Source organism: Euprymna scolopes, chromosome 41 (assembly GCF_053919585.1).
Source record: "Euprymna scolopes isolate OS-2025 chromosome 41, ASM5391958v1, whole genome shotgun sequence".
In the NCBI taxonomy this organism is placed as follows: domain Eukaryota; kingdom Metazoa; phylum Mollusca; class Cephalopoda; order Sepiida; family Sepiolidae; genus Euprymna; species Euprymna scolopes.
In genome coordinates, this window is record NC_136522.1 from 4,083,433 (window position 1) to 4,105,000 (window position 21,568).

At 35.3% G+C, this 21,568-nt stretch overlaps 1 protein-coding gene across 2 annotated transcripts in view; it reads left to right on the plus strand.

Annotated features, from left to right (window-relative positions):
- The window catches only part of LOC145266697 (uncharacterized), a 49,052-nt gene that overhangs the window by 7,698 nt on the left and 19,786 nt on the right, over positions 1-21,568 (plus strand). For both annotated transcript variants that reach the window (XM_080122623.1, XM_080122622.1), the window contains exons 2-3: positions 1,627-1,833; positions 11,589-11,744. In XM_080122623.1, the coding sequence (XP_079978749.1) occupies positions 1,627-1,833; positions 11,589-11,744 (363 nt within the window). The remainder of the gene's footprint in view (positions 1-1,626; positions 1,834-11,588; positions 11,745-21,568) is intronic.

Below are 21,568 nucleotides of genomic sequence, written 5' to 3' on the forward strand. Positions count from 1 at the left end.
ATAGAAAAAAAAAGGAATCCCATGTTTACATCTTCATCCCAAGGTACTAGGATTTATACTGCAAGCCAAAGTTTAACTTCATTATTTAAATAACCCTTTTGTTCATCAACTTTGTACAATAACGATCAACGTGTTAACGAGGACCCTTACAATTACAACATTCGCCACTAAACGGTTCAATTATCTTTGGTCTTTCATCAACCTGTTGTGGTTTTCTTTTTTATTTTCGTTTCGCAACTGCTGCCACTTTCGGGGTCAGTGTGGCTTTGAGCATCCTAGCAGTTGAAATCAGTTTGCTATTCTGCAACTCTTTCACATTTGATAAATGCTGTAGTGCAGCAGAAATATTTTCCGGGAAACCATTAACAAAAGTGAGCCCCACGTCCTGCTCTTGCCTACTCCCTCGAATCCGGTTAATTCTGCCAACTTTTGTATCTTGGTTGCATACACGTCGACTGTCTCACCCATCCACCGCATCCTTACATGGTTTGCATGTTCAGAAAAAAGTTACCTCAGTGAACGCTGCCTTCAATTTAGCTTGTATTTTCTTTGCATCATCCTCTGTTAACTGGCGATAGAATGCTAAGACGTAACCTTTCAAAATCAAGGGCATAAAGCTTGCAATGCCATGACTCTTCTGCAAACCTCAATTGGAAGTTTTTAGCATGTCATTGTTTACTTAAAACATCTCCATTACATACAAACAAGTAGTAAGCCGAAATAGCTTGTGGTACACAAAAAAGAGACAACGATGCTACACTTCAAATACTCTACGTTCTGCTATCAACGACCTCTCGAGTGCAAAACATGACGTACAGTTGACACCTAGTCACTTCAATAGAAAAGTCCAAAATCCAACTGCAAAACACAACGCACAGACGACACAACTCTCCACTTCAATAATCAAGTCCTAAATCCAACTGCAAAACCTGATATACAGCTGACACAACTCAACACTTCAATAATCAAGACCAAAATTTAACTGCAAAACACGACGCACAACTGACATATCTCTTCGCTTAAAAAGTCAAGTCCAAGATCCAGCGACAAAACAGTTCGATTTTGGACTTGACTAGTGAAGTGGGGAGTTGTGTAAGCTGTGCGTCGTGTTTTGCAATTGGGTTTTATACGTAAAATCCAAGATCACACTGCAAAACACGACGCAAAACTGACACAAGTCTCCCATTCAATAATCAAGTCAAAAATCCAACTGCAAAACACGACGCACAGCTGACACAACTCTCCACTCCAATAATGAAATAAAAAAAATGTTCTTCTTTTACATACAACCGGAAACGTCTTTTTTTGCATATAAAGAGTTGTTTTGTTTTTTTCCTTTTTTCCTTTTCTTTTTTTCTTTTCCTTTTTTCCTTTTCTTTTTCTTTTCTTTCCACTCCTCCTGTCTGCATGAAATCTTAAAGACTGCCGAAAGAACAGGTTCGTCAAAAGTTAAAAACATGAACCACTAATCATTATATTTATTTTTATAAACTATTGTCCATGTCTGAGTTAATTTTTGTCTCGAATCTTACTTGAACAAAGAGACGACAAAGATTTTCAAAGTTAACTGAAATTAGATTTAATTCCTAAATTATTTCGAATCTTTTTTTTAATATACGTTTACAGGTCTGTGTTCAGACTCAGCGAAATGGGTTCTAATCGATTCAACGTGTTTCAAACTAAGAGATGTACCAACCAAATACAGCACAGCCATTAAAGAATGTAAAGATAGAGGAGTCAGCTTGCATTCGATTCAAAACAGAGAATTGGATTCTTTAAAACAGTTTTTTCCAAACAAGTGGTTACTGGTATCAGCGAAACGTACTCCTTCCGGTAAGAATTTATATACGGGGTGGAACGATAAAATTGTCGCCTTAGAAAATACGACATGATCCCATTTCCGTTTTATGAAGACTGTTTTTTTGGGGGAGGGACCATCAACTAGTTGGTTAGTTGTGTACAAATCCCAAGAGCGATAGGAGCCTTCTATCATGTCTGAAAGTGACACAATGTTCAACAAGTGAGATCAAAGATTCGCCGCTGTACAACTCATGCTCTCTACCGATCCAAGTTGTGACAACAGGACCATTGCCAGCACCCTCAAAATGCAATTAGGTGGCCGATGGCAGACCATGGGTTTGGCAGCAGGACTCGGCACCGGCTCACAAGTTCAAAGAAACCTATGTTAATGTTCAGAAGGGATGCTACGACTTTATACTCTTTTTTTTTTTTACATAGACGTCACCACTTATCGAGGCCGATAGGCCACTCAAGGATAAGGGTTAAAGAGTGTAGAGTAGTCAAAAGGACAATATAGTAATCGATAGTAATGGAAGTTCGGTAAATTTGTTAACTTAAGTGGAACGGCTCATCAGAAACTTGTTCACGTTGGACTTGAAGACAACCATATCATAGAAAGCTGGAAAGTAGGAAAACGGGAGACAATTCCACAGGCGTGCAGTTCTAAGAAAGAAGCTTTGTTCATGGAATCTACGTTTAGGTTTCGGTGCAGATAAAGAGTGGGGAAAATTATTGATAATGTTTTCAGCTAGTCTAGTGTTTTTTGTGAAAGTTTGGCGAGGGGGGACCATAGATTGAAGCTCAGTTGAACACTTTCCATGAAAATAGCGATAAAGCAGAGACAAACTCGCGACATCTCTTCTGTGAGACAGAGGTTGCAGCGAAGAGAAAAGGACATCTCCCACCAGGCCACGAAGTCTCTTCCCTCGCTTCCCCCATCCTTCTCGATCTGAACCCGCCGTCATACGTCGAGAACATCACCAACATGACCTCCCACAACATCAAAGCCAGCCTGATTACCGCCATCCGATGAGCTGCCTACATAATCAATTGAACTGAATATTTTTTCAATAAAAGTTTTAAAATACAGCTGTAGTGTTGTTTTCTTTAGGATGACTCTTTTATTGTTCCACCCTGTACTTTAGATATAGATTTCAAATATTCATTTCAAAGTCAATAACTGAGTATGAGACAACGGGGAAGTCAATCAACAATGTAACATTTATCCGCAGAAACCGAATGATTTTATAAAATACTAAATTATCCGTAACCTGTTGGGTCAGTATATGTAAAGGCTAGCTATGGAATAGCGAGTATATTGATTATGGCAAAAATATGCGCGCTTGCGAGTTCAACGATGGTCACCATTTTAAATATAAATAATTACATTGTTTAATATCTGGAAACTACTTATTTGTGGAAAATGTAAATGCGATAGTCGAGAGGAATATGAGTAAGCGGAGGTAAGGGAGATGGGGAGGGAGATGGCAATGGGAGATTATTATCATTTTTATTACTAATATTATGTAGAGTTGAATAAAATAATCAAAGAAGAAAGCGAGAGAGAGAGAGATTAAAGATGGCAGCCATGGATTTATAAGGTGTAGTCTCGTGGAATCTCACGATATCTCATCTTCCACTGCACGCGTGTGCAAATGGAATGGAGTCAGTTTTCTAATAAAATGCCTGTTCAATAAATTGCGAGTTCAACGATGGTCACCATTTTAAATATAAATAATTACATTGTTTTAATATCTGGAAACTACTTATTTGTGGAAAATGTAAATGCGATAGTCGTTTTCAGCATACCTGAAAACCTTTTGTAGAGTTGAATCAAAGAAGAAAGTGCCCACGTGTGTGTGCATTGTGTGGTTATACAACTGATCTGAAAGAGAGAGAGATTAAAGATGGTAGCCATGGATTTATAAGGTGTAGTCTCGTGGAATCTCACGAGATCTCATCTGCACACGTATGCAAATGGAATGGGGTCAGTTTTCTAATAAAATGCCAGTTGGCAGAGGTGGTCGGCAGAACACGTGCTGGAAGTTGAGAGAGAAAGTTGGCAGTGACGAATTCTAGCTTAACTTTTGTTTGTTGTATTTATTTTATTTTGTTTTGCTGTTTACCAGCCCATTTAACTGCACATTTAAGAGACAAATACAGAACAGAGAGAGGAGTTCTTGTATTTGGTTTATTTTGTTTTGCTGTTTACTAGTCATTTAACTGTACCTTTAGAAATCATTTTAAAGAAAAATGTTAAGGTGGAAACCAAGTAAAAATTTACCAAAACTTCTATTTTTATATTTGCGTAAAAAAGGTTACACTATACAGTGTTGGTCATCCGAACCATAAAATTTGTCTGACGTCACTTCCGTCGAATTGGATTCGAATAAAACTTAACTGTTTGAAAACGATTCCAACTGCAATGAACGTTTATAGTATAAGCTAAAAGCTCATGTTATAAACTTTCATTGCCGTTGGAATACCGTCTAAAAAAAGTAAAGTTTTAAAAGGCAAGTCTTTTATCTTAATTATTTAAATATCCTAAAAAACTAACCCGCTTCTAAAATATTCAGAAATACTGAAGGAACTTAAAATAATTCAAGATAAGTTTGTAATAGTTTCTATTGATAAAGCGGCAAACAATATAGCTTTTATATGTAAAAAATATTATATACAATGTTTATGTAGATAGATTATTAGATGGGAGTGGGAATTATAGGTCAAGTTTCAGATACCTATAAAGTAAGTAATATTAATTTAGATAGCATTATTCTGAATAATATTATTATTAGTGAAAAAGTAGCATTCAAGTTAGACGAAAAAAACAAAAAACTTCCATGTATGTATTGGATACCTAAAATGCATAAAAATCCAGTTGTCGCTAGGTTTATTGTAGGTTCAAAGACGTGCATTACTAAACCTTTAAGTAAAGCTATATCTAAAATATTTAAATTAATTATAAATTAAATAAATAATTTCCACCAGAAAAGAAAATTCTATAGTAGTATTAATCCATTTTGGGCGGTAAATAATTCACAACCAGTAAAAGAAAAATTAGATAAAATAAATTCCAGAATAAAAGCAAAATCTATAGCTACTTATGATTTTAGTACGCTATATATTAAATTCCACACGAAAGACTTATATAAAAGAAATAAATGATACTGTGGATTTAGCTTTTGAAGGTGGCAAATGTAAATATATAGACTTTTCAAACTTTAAAGGTTTCTGGTGTAAACATAAAAATTGCAAAACTAGTGTTTCTAAAGGTATTTTAAAAATACTTATAAGTCATCTTACTAAATAATGCTATTTTCAAAAAGGAAATAAAATATTACTCTAAACGATAGGTATCCAATGGTATTGGATCCTGCACTATGTTGGGCAAATATGTATTTACATAGACTCGAGTATATATATATATATATATATATATATATATATATATATATATATATATATATATATATATATATATATATATATATAAAGTAATGTGATTTATAATTTAAAATTTAAAAATTTAAAAAATTTTGAAATTTTAAAAATCAAATTTTAATTAAATTAAAAATCAGTTTCATAAGAAGGAACAACAACAAAATCAATTATCTTTTTAATTGATTTTGTTGTTGTTCCTTCTTATGAAACTGATTTTTAATTTAATTAAAATTTGATTTTTAAATTTTAAAAATTTGTTAAATTTTTAAATTTTAAATTATAAATCACATTACTTAATATTGAATTAGCTCTAGGACATTTAACTATCGAGCTTATTATATATCTAAATTACAACGAGCACTTTCTATTTCCTGTATTTTAATTAAACTAGTAATTTCACTGTTACATTAAAATACACTCAGCTCTTTAGACTATTGTTCTAATCTTCTTTAAATTTTATATATATATATATATATATATATATAACTACTTCATTTATTCACATAAATTTAATATACGAAAGTATAGATTTATGCGTAAACTTTAAGTATTTACTTCAAAAGTGCTCAATACGTAGGTAGAGCTAGTTAGTAATTTATAAAATATATATGGCGATTAAGCTACACTGAATATTCTGCATTTCATCCAACTATAGGATTCGTCAGGCTTATGCGCGAATTCTGTCGTTGCTTCTTGTTTTTATATATGTTGAGGATTTCTAGTTGGCCAATCAGCTTTCTAGTATCCACCGCGCCTCTTCCTATCAGCCAATGGGCATGCATTTTATCAAACAAAGGATCTGTTTTAGAACTAGGTTAGTGGTTTTTGGTGGCCGTTCTCCTTTTTTTTTATACATATAAATATACCTATGTGTACACAATAATGCACACACATATACATATATACATATATATATACATATATGTGTGTGATCGTTTATGTATATTCATGCTTATTTAATTTATTTATTTGTTTGTTTTCTATTGTTATTGTTAGTTTTAAAGCTATTTTGTATCGCTATCCTAGAGTAAGTTTTATTTTGTGAACACAGTTGTTTGCTATTTCCCGCCTACAGTTTAATAGATTTTGAGGTTCTTTAAAGTACAGGATAGAAAATTTTTCATGGAGGCATAATTTACATGGGTCGTCTAAATGTCTGCATGTGGTAGCTTGTCTCATTATTTTCCATTCGACTACCGGCGAATGTCCGCTTTCTTTGAGTTCCCAGTATTTATTCGCTAGTGTTGTTTTTATACAGTGTTTTTTATTTTTGAACGTGCTTTTGTGGTCATAGTATCGGGTTTTGAAATCTAAGGAAGTCATGCCTATGTAATATTTCTTGTTATTCGGGTTTTCTTTCGCAAATATTGTTGCTTGATAAACTACGCTTTTTGTTAGACATTTATTTTGGACTGGGCAAAGTGTGCGGTGTCTACAATTGCACTTATCTTGTTCGTTATTAGTATTTTTATTTATGGTATGGTTGTTCTTGTCCGGGGTTGGTTTGTTATTATTATTATTATTATTATTATTATTATTATTATTATTATTATTATTATTATTATTATTTCTGCTAGTGTTGGTTTTATTTCTGTCATGGTGTCTACTTTTTTATTGTTTATTTTGTTGTTGTTTACATTGTTTTCATTTAGTATTTTGTTATTATGTGCTTTAATTATCATCTCTAAATTTTCGCAACAACTGTAAGATAACTTCAAGGTATTTTTATTGAAGATTTTGTGTAAGGGGTTGGTTGCGGGAAAGTGTTTTTCAATAAGATCTAGAAATTTCTTGCCAAGTTTTGTTTTTAACATTTGATTGTATGGGGCCGTATACCAAATTATAGTTCTTTTTCTTCTGTTTTTAATTTGTTGGTGTTTTGTTGCTTATATTTGATATATATATAGTTGTTGTAAAGCTTTTGAAGTGGGTTTGTGGTAGATGTCTGTGATTATGTTGTTGTTTTTAATTGTTATTAGGATGTCTAGAAAAGGTAGTTCTATGGGACTCTGCTCTAGGGTGAAGATTAATTTGGGTGTAGATTTTGTAGTATAGTGTGGAGCTCTCTGATATCCCCCACGTGGTTTTCCAGAGGATAAAGCAGTCGTCCAGGTATTTTCCCAAGATTTTATGAAGAGTGTTTTGATATTGTGCCCGTATTTCTGTTCTATCCTTTCATAAAGGATCTCTTCCAGGAAGGCGAGTGTAAGGGTGGCATATGTTTGGGCCATTTTAGTACCCATTGCTGTGCTTAGTGTTTGGATGTAATTGTCATTATTGAATTCGAAGGAGTTATTGTTGAGGATTATGTCAATGCTGTCAATTACGAATTATTTTGTAAAACTGGGGTGTAAAGTCTGTGTATGTTTGTCTAACCAGTAAAGATAGCTTCTTTCCCCAAGTTGTGTGGGATATTGCTGTATAGGCTGCTAACATCGAATGTGGCTAGTATTGTCCCATCGTCTACTGTTTGTGGTAGGGAGCTAAGGAAGTGTACGTCATCTCTTATGTAACTTCTAACTAAATCGGTGAAGGGTTGTAATAATATATCTATTAGGTTGCTAAGTCTGCTTGTTGGGCATGCTGGTCCTGCTACTAAGGTCTGAATGTGAGGTGATTAGGGTTTGGGATGCTTATGTATTCTGACTTTTGCGTGTTGATGGCATGTATTACCTCGTTAGATTTGCGTATTTTGGGTCGTACATAGAAGATGTTTGTTTTTGTTGTGAAGTTTGTAAGGAAGTATTTTTCGTTTTTAGTTAATGTTGTATTGTATGTTACGCAGAGTTTTGTGATTTTAGATTTGGTTGTGTTGTCTATGTTAGAGCGCATTGCTTTGTAATAGGTTTCGTTCTCTAGTGTTTCTAAAATTTTTGTTTTATAGTAGTCTTTATTCATGATAACTACCGCACTCCCTTTGTCTGCTTCCTTTATAATTATGTTGCTATTAAGTCGGATTTTTTTAAGTGCTTGATTTTGTTTTTCGTGTTAGATTACTGGTGTTTTTTTTCTTTTTGTTGGTGGTTAAGGTTTCAGAGCATTTCAAAGAAAGTATTTAGTTTCTTTTTTTTTACACAGGCATCACCACATTATCAAGGCCAAAAGGCCACTCAAGGATAAGGGTTAAAGAGTGTACAGTAGAAATTGGGCAATATAGTAATCATTAGTAATGAAAATTTGGTAAATTTGATAACTTATATGGAACGGCTCATCAAGAACTTATTTACGTTAGACTTGAAGACAACTATATTGTAGTCAGCCGGAAAGCAGGAAAACGGAAGACAATTCCACAGGCGTGCAGTTCTAATAAAGAAGCTTTGTTCATGGAATCTACGTTTAGGTTTAGGCACAGATAAAGAATGGGGGGGAATTATTGATAGTGTTTTCAGCTAGACGAGTGTTTCTTGTGAAAGTTAGACGAGGGGGGACCATAGACTGAAGCTCAGTCGAACACTTTCCATGAAAATAACGATACATCAGAGACAAACTCGCAACATCTCTTCTGTGAGATAGAGGTTGCAGGGAAGAGAAAAGGACATCTCCTACGAGGCTACGAAGTCTATTTTGAACTCTATCAAGGCAGGACAAGTCCTTTCTAGCAGCTCCTGCCCAGATGTGGCAACAGTATTCCATCCTTGGACGTACCTGGCTCTTATATAGATAGAGAATTTGTTTTGTCTGTTGGGGAAGTATGTTGATTTGTTTTTCAAATAATGTCAATCTTCCAAACAGAGAACTACTTTTATTTACTTACACAGGAAAAAAATTTCATAACAAGATTCACTCCCGAATTAAACAGAGCTTAATATCAACACACAAACAAATGAACTGCAAAACACACCCGCACACACATTCATACACATGTACACCCCCACACCTAAATGAGAACCGATACATAAAAAGACACAAACACACACCCTCAGCCACACACAGGCACAACACTCCTATCTCTAGTATAGCACATTAAACAATACCAACTTACCTCGAAACCTACAACACTAAAATATACCTAGAACCACAGTGTAGTATCTGTTCTAACACTGCACCCACCCCTCCTACCCTCAGTCAGTGGAGGAGAAATCCTACATGACTGAGATAATTCTCATTCTTATACTTGTGCCTTTCCAGGTGTCCCCTCCCTTCCGGGGAGCGAGATCTTCCCACACTAAAAAGCGATCCTGGATCTGGTCCTACCCATATGGGGAGACAAGCAAAAATCACCTATGTCTATTCATAAATAAGCCTTTTTATTTAAACAGACATAATATTATGAATGCCTCATATGACTAAGACTAAAACGAAATCACAATAGAAAGAAACTAAAATCTACAAATCCAAAAAAATCAAAATCATAATTAAATGAAAAAATCTCTACCGATTACCCCTGTTTCAGAGAAGCCGGTCCCCCCCCCCACCTCACACAAATTAAAAAACGAACTTGTATCACATTTGCTTTCTTAGGAAAGCAAATAAATTTATAATGTCATAAAACTATTAGACATATAACATACATTCTACAAACCAATACAAGGAAACACACACACACACACACACACACCTGCGCACCCACTTGACCAAGTACCAACGCGGCCCTCACTTCCACCCAAGTAATAAAAAAATAAATAAAAAGTAGTAAAAGGAGAAAAGAGAGGGAAAAGCAAAAGACAGCAATGACCATGGTCTGATAAGAAGGTTAGGTGGGCAACACTCCCATGAAGACATTTAGAATTATTTACAGACATTTCATCCGCTCGGGAAACATGTAACCAAAATGGACTGCTAAAATGCTTTTATACATTCTGAACCCATTTTAAATATATTTTAATTATTTTACATTTTGAATAATTTCTGAAGAGGACGCTAAACAGAACGTCTGAAACGCGTAAAAAACTATTTCAATGATTTCAAAACATTATTACAATGATCTAAATATGATAACTTTTTATATGAAAAATCAAAACACGGAATAATAAAATAATGTTAAAAAATACATAGCAATTGTTGGTGACCTTTCTTATTTAAATATACATTTTTCTCTCGTTGGAATCTCTCAACCAATTATATATATATATATATATATATATATATATATATATATATATATATATATATATATATATATCAGTGGCGACTCTAGCCTATTATTGCTACTCGTGCCCCACTGCCCTCTGTCAACTTCAGTTCCCAACCCATGGTTCGTGGACCCAAAGTAAGTCATCATAATTGCTATTGCGTGACTCTCCATTGTATAGCACAGATTGCCTAACGTACCTTGCCAGTATAAGTCCATGATTGTCCTGATTAAACGTGAAAAGCAAGCAAGGCCAACAATAGAGTTTTTACTCAGATTTACTCGCACATAACCAGTCAATGTCATTCAACCAATTGGATTGGGACGAACGAGTTCTAACCTTATTCACCAATAAAGGAGTTGGGCGCGTAATTTTGACAATTTCTCGCTTCTCGGCTACATTTCTCTGACCAAACGATCTATTTTTTAATCCATTTTGAATAACATTTACCGAGTTATTGGTCGTGCCGGGCACGAGTGGCACTAGTCCCATCTCCGCCCCTGATATATATATATATATATATATATATATATATATATATATATATATATATATATATATATATATATGCGTGTACATACGTAAATCTTTGTAAATAAAGAAACAAATCGAGCACTGTAAAAGCGGCATTCAAATGTTTATGTAAATAGACATTTGAGGAGGTCGTTTGTAGGCACCGATCTCATTGGGCATAGAGTAGACTGCCGACTATCAACTTGATGATTATAGATTTGAATTCTGGGTCGGGAAGGGTGCTGGTCTAGCCGCACTGAAGAGTTGTGATACAGCGAAACAGTATGTGTATTTATAACTACTACTACTACTACACACACACACACACACACACACACACACACACACACACACACACACACACACATATATATATATTATATATACAGGGTGACCCAAAAATAAACGGGGTTTCGTAGTGTTTTGTCCGAATGAAATGAAACGTTGGTCATAACATCACATCAAAACACTAGGGTCTTTAGCCTTTTTTTCTTTTTTTCTCCGTTGACTGTAAAATGCTCAGAAAAATAATTGAATGTCCTCTGTTGGGTCACCCTATATATATATATATATATATATATATATATATATATATATATAGAGAGAGAGAGAGAGAGAGAGAGAGAGAGAGAGAGAGTGTTGTGTTTTTATTATAATAAAATTTACAAACGTCTTCTGTCGGTTCAATTTTTTAATTCATTTTTTTAAATTCAATTGACGTGTCGTCTTCTTGTTTATGAATATAACGAATGTGTTTTTCAGGTTTCGAATGGAGCGATGGAAGAGATTGTTGTCCCGAAACTTGGTGGGCGGCTGGAGAACCGGAGCAAGGCGAGGATTGTGTTATATTTCACAACGGCATACTTTACACTCACAACTGTACAGGAAGTTGGCGTTTGCTTTGTTCGAAACCTGCAGGTATGTATTTATTACTCTGGAAATTAAAAAAAAATGACTGCAATTTCGATACAACAGTCTTTAGAGGGGCTGTTGTTGTTTTATTATCGCACTGGCGGGAGGAGGGGCTTTGAACGGTTGTAAAATACGCTTAAATATGATATTTTAATTTGTCCAGATTTCTTATATATTATTATAGAGTCGTGATTTCAAAAGTATTTAAGTGCTATCAGCTGGAATCGAAACCAAAACTATAGCATTCAAAGCTGGTGACGTTACCACTGTACCAACGTGACACGCATATGAACTGATTAAAAATTAAAAATAAACTAAGATGAATGTACAAAATTTGTAATGATTTTTTTTTCAACCATTTTAACCAGCTAAAGACCACTAAAAGAACGGTCCATAAAACGTCCAATTATTTGAGGCCCCTAGCGCTCTGCTCTACGACATTTAGTTTCGGAGAGATAGAGTTTGGAAATATGGAGACATATCGATAGATAGACAGACGGACAGACAGACAAACATATCGACAGAAAGACAGACAGACAGATCGATAGACAGACAGACGGACAGACATATCGATAGAAAGACAGACAGATCGATAGAAAGACAGACGGACAGACCGACAGATCGACAGACAGATCGACAGACAGATCGACAGACAGACAGATCGACAGACAGACAGACAGACAGATCGACAGATCAACATACAGACAGAGAGACTGACAAACAGATCGACAGACAGACAGACAAACAGATCGATAGACAGACAGACGGACAGACATATCGATAGAAAGACAGACAGATCGATAGACAGACAGACGGACAGACCGACAGATCGACAGACAGATCGACAGACAGACAGACAGACAGACCGACAGATCGACAGACAGATCGACAGACAGACAGACAGACAGACAGACAGATCGACAGATCAACATACAGACAGAGAGACTGACAGACAGATCGACAGACAGACAGACAAACAGATCGATAGACAGACAGACGGACAGACATATCGATAGAAAGACAGACAGATCGATAGACAGACAGACGGACAGACCGACAGATCGACAGACAGATCGACAGACAGACAGACAGACAGGCAGACAGATCGACAGACTTACCGACAGACAGACGGACAAACATACAGACAGACAGGTCGACAGACAGACAGACATATGGCCGTTTATATATTAGAAATATTACAACCGTAAACAAGGCACAGTGTTACTTTGATGTAGGGAGCTATTATCTGGGACATCATTTTCAGGGATACTGTGTAGGGAGTTGAGCAACAAGATGTCTGTTTACATTACACTTGAACTTCTGCATTTCAGTACAGTCAGGAAAGCAGGAAACTGGAAGAGAATTTCAAATTCCTGCAGTTCTGGGGAAGAAACTATTAGAGTAGAAGACTTTCTGACATCTAGGGATCTCAACTGTGTAGGGGTGGGATTTTGCTGCTTGTCGGGTTTGTTGGGGGGGTATTTACGTCGAGGAGAGACAAAGGCTTGTAGTTCGTACGAGCACCTACCATTAAAATACTTGTAAACTCGTCAGAGGGATGCAACGTCTCGTCGATGGGCCAGAGATTGAAGCCTAGCTGATAGTGCGGGAGCTATTAGGTTGTCAACTCTCTTTTGAGCCCTGTCTAAGAGTGAGAGACTAGTAACAGATGCACCAAATGTGACAACAATATCCATATATGTGCGAATGGTGGCCTTGTATAGATACAGGATACTCTCAGGCGTAGCACGGTAGAGAGATCCCTCCTTATTCGCAGCAGTTTTGGCAATGCTCTCAACGTATCTGTTCCAACTCATTTTCCCCCATGAACATTGAGCCGAGGAGTTTGTGGTTGAGAGTAGTTTAGTTAATAATGAGGACAACGAAAGGAAGTCTCATTTTAACATTTTATAAACAAACTTTATTTGTCATCTTCGTTAGTAGCTTTATTAGAAGAGTACAAGAGAGAAACGTATTAGTATGATGAGTTCATTGTTCGTATGCGCACGTGTATTTATAGAAGTCGTGAAGAGTTCGTTGTGTGGGAACGAAGATTAAATATCCGGCAACTAGATATAGGTCAGGCTCTGTTGAAGAAGAAAGAAAGAGAGGTGTTCTTGCGTGATAATAGAATGTTGTTCGTTTGGGTACGGCACGTGGAAGCAAGTAGGAGTTTGAAAAGAGAGATATAGCTAGCTCGTTGTACTCACATCCTGTCTAGGACAGCAGCCTCGGGCGAAGTCTGCACCCAGGCAGGGTCAGGATCCAAAAGGGTTAATAGTTTCAGGTTTCGCCTTTTATATACTCGCGTCACGTAATAGAGAGCTGACTTGTGATTGGACAAGCCAGGGGGAAATTAATTTCAAATCTCGCAGTTGTGAGATGTAGCTTGTTAGTAGCGGCTGTCGGCTGCTGCAGTAGTTATGAAAGGAAAGAAGCTTAGTCTTGGCAGCATCGAATGTTACCATGCATTTTTGTCCTCATTCCACTATAGACTGGAGATCTTCCTCTATGGTTTCCACCGTTGCCTTGGATACGTGTTTACTCGTTTTTTTCCTCGTGTCTGTTATAGAGGGTTGTGACGTCAGCAAATATGCCCATCTCAGAGTTCAATTCTTGTGTTCGGAGGTAACAGACATGTCAGATTTGCAGGCAGTGTTTACCAAGGCGGACAAAGAAGCAGTAATCCAATTACTTTCCCTTTGGATTCTGGCTCAAATTGATGAAGTTTAAGTTTTCACTTCATCAATTTTGCGGTCGAATAAACATTGGAAGACATCCATGAGATGTATAGTGAGCCGTTTAAACCTGCCAAACTTGCTTTGTCTGGATCAAACATACAGACACAGAACAAGCATGGAGCGGAGCACGTGCAGGCTTCACACGGCTTTGAGGCGCATGTATTTCCGGTGACCTTTGACATTAGGCTTCCGTCTCCTTCTCTCCTTTCTCCTTTTCGATTTACACCAAGCCATGCACACGTATAAACCACGCGCTTCATAAGTATGCACTCGGAGAGCGACAACAGAAACGTGAGGTAGGCTTGCATATTTTTTGTATAAACATAGTTACGTGTAAGATGCTTACATATAGAGCTAATACAATATGAACAATTCAAGACTGTTATATTTAAGCTATATATCGCTCGTGTAAAGTATGAACTATAACCTCTATTTGTGCACACTTCCACAGATGTCAACACGTACAAGCCACTATCACACATCCTTACGTGATTACCAAATTATTGCACTAATGTATGAACTTTGCTTTGTTTAGTTTTAAATAAATAATGTAGTTTTATATATATATAGTGGTATAATGGTTTTCTTTATTGCTAAGTCGTGAACATGCATTATATAGCCTCGCAATAATTCAATTACTTTCCCTTTGGATTCTGGCTCAAATTGGTAAAGTTTAAGTTTTCACTTCATCAATTTTGCAGTCGAATAAACATTGGAAGACATCCATGATATTTCGTGTAACTTTGCAAAGAACCTACCAGGTTTTCGATGGTCACTCGTCCATGTTTTTTTTGTTTTTTTTTGAGAATCTTCTGAACAACTTGTTGGATCTAAACGTCATTAGTGGAGGTTAATGGTCATTTTTACTTCTCTTCATTCTTCAAGATTGTCCGGTCGTTTGTGTTAATTTTAACCAAACAAAAAATATATGAATAAACACAATTGCCCAATTACGTTTACACATTTATTATACACTGACAAACATTTAAACAACAATAAAACACAATACAATAGCGACAGTTCGATAAGACTCACCGACTGGTGGAAAAAGTTCTCAGAGCTCACCTCGTGGTAGAACGAAGGTTCTCCTCTTCTTGAGAGGGAAAAATCAACACGTCTGCCCGTGACCAAAGGGAAAAACCAACCAGCCTTAGAGCAGGGGCAGATTACTCCTCCCCGGTGTCCTCTAATTTTTAGTCCCCTAGATTTGTAAACACATTGATTTACACATACACACTTCGACATGATAAAACCCTGTCCCCTACATGAACTCCAACTTTGACCTACTATTTGACGACACCAATCGGATCACTGTCTTATGCTCTAGTTCGGTGCAAGCTACCAACGAAGCGGCCATGTTTGTGAGTCTGTAGCACAAGAAAGACAACTCGGATTAAAATTAAACCTCGGTGACGTAAGCAGAAAAGAACGTTTTATTCACGAATATTGAAGGCCAACATAAAGGGCAGATAATCCGTGACTTCCGCTCGTTAATTGAAATTAGCTCATTCATCCACACATACACACCGGCATAAAAAAAAACCTTGTCCCTTTAGAGACTTCAATGAACGTCAACCTTTAGGCTTCTATCAACCAGACCAATCGGGACACTGTCTTAGTGAAGATTGATCGCCTTCTAAATGCCTCTTAAGGCTTTATGATTATCTGGTCATTTGTAAGCTCATACACACTTCGGCATGAAAAACCATTGTCCTTTAAAAGCGTACAATTAACTTCAACCCTTGACCTTCTATTAGACGACACCAATCGGATGACTGTCTTCTGCTTATGCTCGATGTAAGCTACTAACAAAGAGGCTCTGTCGGTGGGGCATTAGAATACGCCGACCCCCCCCCCCTGCAGAGGGTAAAAGTCCCTCAATGGGGGTCCTGGATATGACCTTAAACTATATCCAGTGGTGAGGCCCCCAGCTTGTGGGCTTTGGGGAGTGTGGAGCCACCCTTTAATTACCATTGCTCCCAGGTCCACTCTGACCCGGAGTGGTAGTACCTGTTAGGGTCCCAACTATGGGTTAAATAGAAACCGACGTGAAAACAAATATATTCTATTAAAAACAATTTTCTTCAAAATCTTTGGATTCGCCATTAAATAACCCGAAAAGGGTTGATATGCCGTAAAACAAAAACAACCAACCAACCAACCAACTAACAAGATGCCATGTTTGTGATTTTGTAACACAAGAAAGGCTTTTATAAAAAAAAAAAAAAAAGCGTATGCATCACATCAAATCGCAAAAAAAAAAACGAAAGAATTTTTATTATAATTAAGTAATCCAAGTTAATTTCTACAACTAAAGATTACTATATTTCCTCATTAACCCCTATCCTCGAGTGGCCTCCGGGCCTTGATGAGTGGTGACTCCTTTGTAAAAACAAAACTTCTTTCGTAATCTCCCTTACTATCTATCTCGTAATACCAACTTTACAAACACTTGACTTTCTTTGAATGATTTAGTATGCAAAGCCATGACTAAATTTGCAAAGAACGTACTTGGTTTTCCATGGCCACTCGTTGGTTTTTCAGAATCTTCTGTGGCCAGCTTGTTGGATCTAAACGTCATTGGTTGAGGTTGATGGCCGTCTTTATGCTTCTTAATGCTTCAAGGCTGGTCAGTCATTTGTAAACACATTCATTCACACATACACACTTCGACATGATAAAACCCTGTCCCTTAAAAGCCTACAATGAACTTCATCATTATTATTATTAGACGACACCAATCGGGCCAATGTCTTCTGCTCTTGCTCGACGCAATCTACCAACCAACAAAGCGGCCATGTTTGTGACTCTGAAACACAAGAAAGATAACTCGTATTAAAATCAAACATCGATGACGTAAACAGAAAAAAATCGCATTTTAGTGCACGAATATCGTAATACCAAAAACTTGACTCACTTTGAATGATTTCGTGTGCAAAACCATGGCTAAATTTGCAAATAACGCATTTAGTCTTCAATGGTTACTTTTTGGTTTTTAAGAATTATATGAACAGAAAAGAATCGCATTTTAGTGCACGAATATTGAAGACCAACATAAATATTAAATGATGGCGATAATGCAAATAAACTATGACTTCCGGTCGTAAATTGTGAATAATAGAGACTAATATAAGCAAAAAGCAACAAAAAACAAAAACAAATGTAAACAACCAATGACTTAAAAAACGAAAGAATCTTTATTAAAATGCATATGTTTTTGCGACTGTCACTTATAGTTTCCAAACCTATTGAACAGAATTACCAAACACTTATTATGAAGAACCCTTGGAATGTCTATTGGGTCAATGATGATAAAAATATTAGTAGCATTACTACTAATGAAAAGAAAGAATCTTTATTATAAATATATATTATTGTAATGAAGCGAAATACTTCGATTTTTGTTATCGATGATGAATGGAAATTGATTGTCGAATTATGAAGTCACTAGAATTGGAACAAATGAGAAAAGTATTACATTCGAATGTCGGTTGGGTCATAAATGATAAAAAGTATTATTATCATTACTACTAATGCAAAGAAAGAATATTTATTATAATGGAGCGTGTGCGTCCGTTTATCACGTATAGGTTGGAAAACCATTGAACAGAATTACATCAAACTTCTATGAAGACCCCTCCAAATACCAGGTAAGTCATACTGTATAAAAACGTAAATAATAATAATAATAATCAGTGGCGGCTTGTGCCTGGAGCTGTGGAACTGCAGCACCCCCAATCATTTCTACTCAATATTATCGATACACGGTAAAAATAATACGTTTATTTTTTCTTTTCTATGTGATAATATATCATATTAATAATAATAATAATAATATATATATATATATATATATATATATATATATATATATATATATATATATATATATATATATATATATAATCCTGAAGCTTAATGTCGATAACTGTCCCCATATTCATATAAGTATAAAAGTAAAACTTTGCTTGGAGCTGCGAAATTCACAGTTACACATTCTTAGCGAAGTTCGCTTATACGCATGCCCGCTTCAGACGGCGAATGAAAGCTAAGTTGGAACTGTCGTTTTCGCAGTTCCAAACGCTCGTGAAAAACTGTGTTTGCGTGTTTTCGCTTATATTATTATTTTTTTAAAAGGCTTGTTTACAAATGTTTTGTTTTTATTATCATTAAAATATGTAAAGTGTTCTTGTAAATAAATATCCACCTTTAAAAAAATCCTCACACTTTTAAATGCGATTTAAGCAGACAAAAATATACAATATGCCAAACTTTTTTTTTTAATTAAAAGTGTTCGGGCTTTTTACCCGTAAAGCTACCAACGTAACGAATGTTATTTTTTCACGTACGGCTTATTTTGTTTGTGTTTTTATGTAGTTTGAAATCTATTCATTTTATGGTAGTTAAACTTTACAGAATAAAAAATATTTACATTTTTTTCTATAGAAAAGCGAAGAAAATTTTATTTTTTAAATACATTTTAGTTAAAAAATGTTTTTAAATGTTGCTCATAGTACAAACATGTAAACTTTTTTTATTCTATATTTTATTTTCAAAGTAAGTTTAGTTATAAACACATTTTTAAATTTTAAATAAAACTGTTATCCAATAAAAACCATTTTTAAATGGTAAACTCCTAACTTTACCATCGTGTACAAGCAAGTAAATTTCCAAGATTTTGTTTTTATGAAAAAATAAATTATTAAAACATTGTAAATAAAATGTATTTAAAAAAATGTTTTTCGTTTGTTTGCCTGCGGAAAAGCCCATAAAATTTATTTAATCTGTAAAGTTTAAAAGAAATATATTTGTATATTTTTTATTACTCTCTAAAGTGTACACAATTTAAAATAGTATTTTTTTATTAAAATGTTTTTGCGTATTATCCCTTTTTCGACGGCTTATAATGGCAAAGTTAAAAAATATTTGTATTTAAAAAAAGACAATTTTAATGCCAAGCTTATTTTGTTATACGCCTATTTTTAATTAACAACAAGCTTTTTATAAATAAAAACGTTTTTAAATAGTAAAACTATTTTCGCTGATAAAAATCTGTTATCTAAAAGTTATAAAAGTACGATTCAACTCAGTTAGAACTTCCGGTTCAGTTGAATCGCAAAAAGAGGAGCACGTAAACATTGTATTCCTTCTACCCTAATTGATATTCTACTAATAGACTGACTAGTACTTACCTTTCCCAATACAATTGATATAAAAAGAATTTAACCATGGCCTCCTTGCATCCCCAAGAAATAACTTCTGTGACGGTAAGTGAACTTCAACAGATTGAGTTCTCACAGCTGCCTCTCCATGATAAAGTTGAAATTAAGAAAAGAGGCCGTTCAACGCCTGATATTCAAATATCTCAGCCAGGCATTAGCAACAACAAAGTGTATATTCGTAGCTTTAATTCTGACTGGTACCAACGGAAAAGTTGGCTTTGCGACTGTGAACTAAAAAAGGCATTGTTCTGCTTTCCTTGTTTGTTGTTAGGGGGTGATGTAACGTGGACAAAAGATGGTTTCAGAACTATTAGCAAAATGAAAGATAGAACTGAAAAGCATGAGAAGTCAAAGAAGCACGTTGACAATGTAGTTTCCCTATCAATTTTGGGGACCGTAAATATTAAAGAAAAACTTAGTGAGGCCTACAGACTTTCAATCAATCATCATAACATGAATGTTAAGAAGAACCGTGAAATTTTATCTAAAATAATAGATTGTATTTTCTTTTGTGGGAACTTTGAAACTCCCTTACGAGGACATGATGAAAAAGATGATTCAGTAAATCCAGGTGTATTTAGAGGATTAATAAATTTTGCATCTAAATTAGATCCAGATTTAAAGAATCACTTAGAAACCAGTAGTGTCTTCAAAGGTGTTTCCAAGACCATTCAGAATGACATACTTGACTGTCTTTTACAAATATACCGTGACGAAATAAGGGCAGAAATTAGCAAAGCTTCCTTTGTAGCTGTCATGGCTGACGATACAACAGATGTGTCTGAACATACACAAATGATCATTGTTTTACGGTACGTCTTGGATGAAAAGATACTTGAACGCTTTTGGGGATTCTTTATTCCAGAAAACCAAACCGCTGATGGAATATCAAAATGTATTCTACAACAATTGGATATAATCCTTCAAGGGAATCGCCAAAAACTGATAGCTCAGACATTTGATGGTGCAAATGTCATGATAGGCAAAAAAGCTGGTGTTCAGGCGAAAATAAAAGCAGTTTATAGTAATGCACATTTCACTCACTGTTATGCGCATCAACTTAATTTAATAATGAGGAATGCAGCAAGCATTACACGAAATGCTAGAATATTTATCTCTAACATTTTGGCTATTCCGACTTTCTTTTCTAGATCACCACAGCGTCTGTCCATTCTCAAGAAGCATCTGGATGTAAGCATTCCACGTCCATCCGCCACAAGGTGGAACTTTAACATACGGACCATAAATAGAGTTCATGAAAATGTTCAAGCATTAAAAAAATGTCTCACCGAAATTCAGTCAACATCATATGTAGATGAAACCGTTGCAGAAGCGACAGGAATTCTGAAATATTTGAACGATGAAAATTTCATATTTTGGTTAAAGCTATTTCATACAAATTATGTCTCATGTTGAAATTATTTATAATCAAATGCAATCTCGGGAAATTAGCATATATAAAGTCAATGAATACATAGCAAATTTCAAAACTGCTATTTTAGAGATAAGAAACACCAAATACTGTGAAAATTATTCACAAACACTCAAGGGCGAAGCTAAAGAACTGTGTGACTATATATCTGTTGATATAACGGACAGATATTCTTCAACTAAACATTTAATACTTGCTAAATTGTTTAACAAGAAAAGCTTTGCTAGTTTTAAGAAAGAACTACCTACAGACGAGATATCCTTGACAACTGAAGCATATCCCATGATTGACAAAGAAAAGTTTGAAACTGAGCTAGAAATATTTTATAGTAGGTCAGATATCCATGAATATTGCCAAGTAATTGATCTCCTGAAATTTATTTTGGAAAACAATTTAAACGATGTTCTTAGTGAAATCACAAAACCCATAAAAATT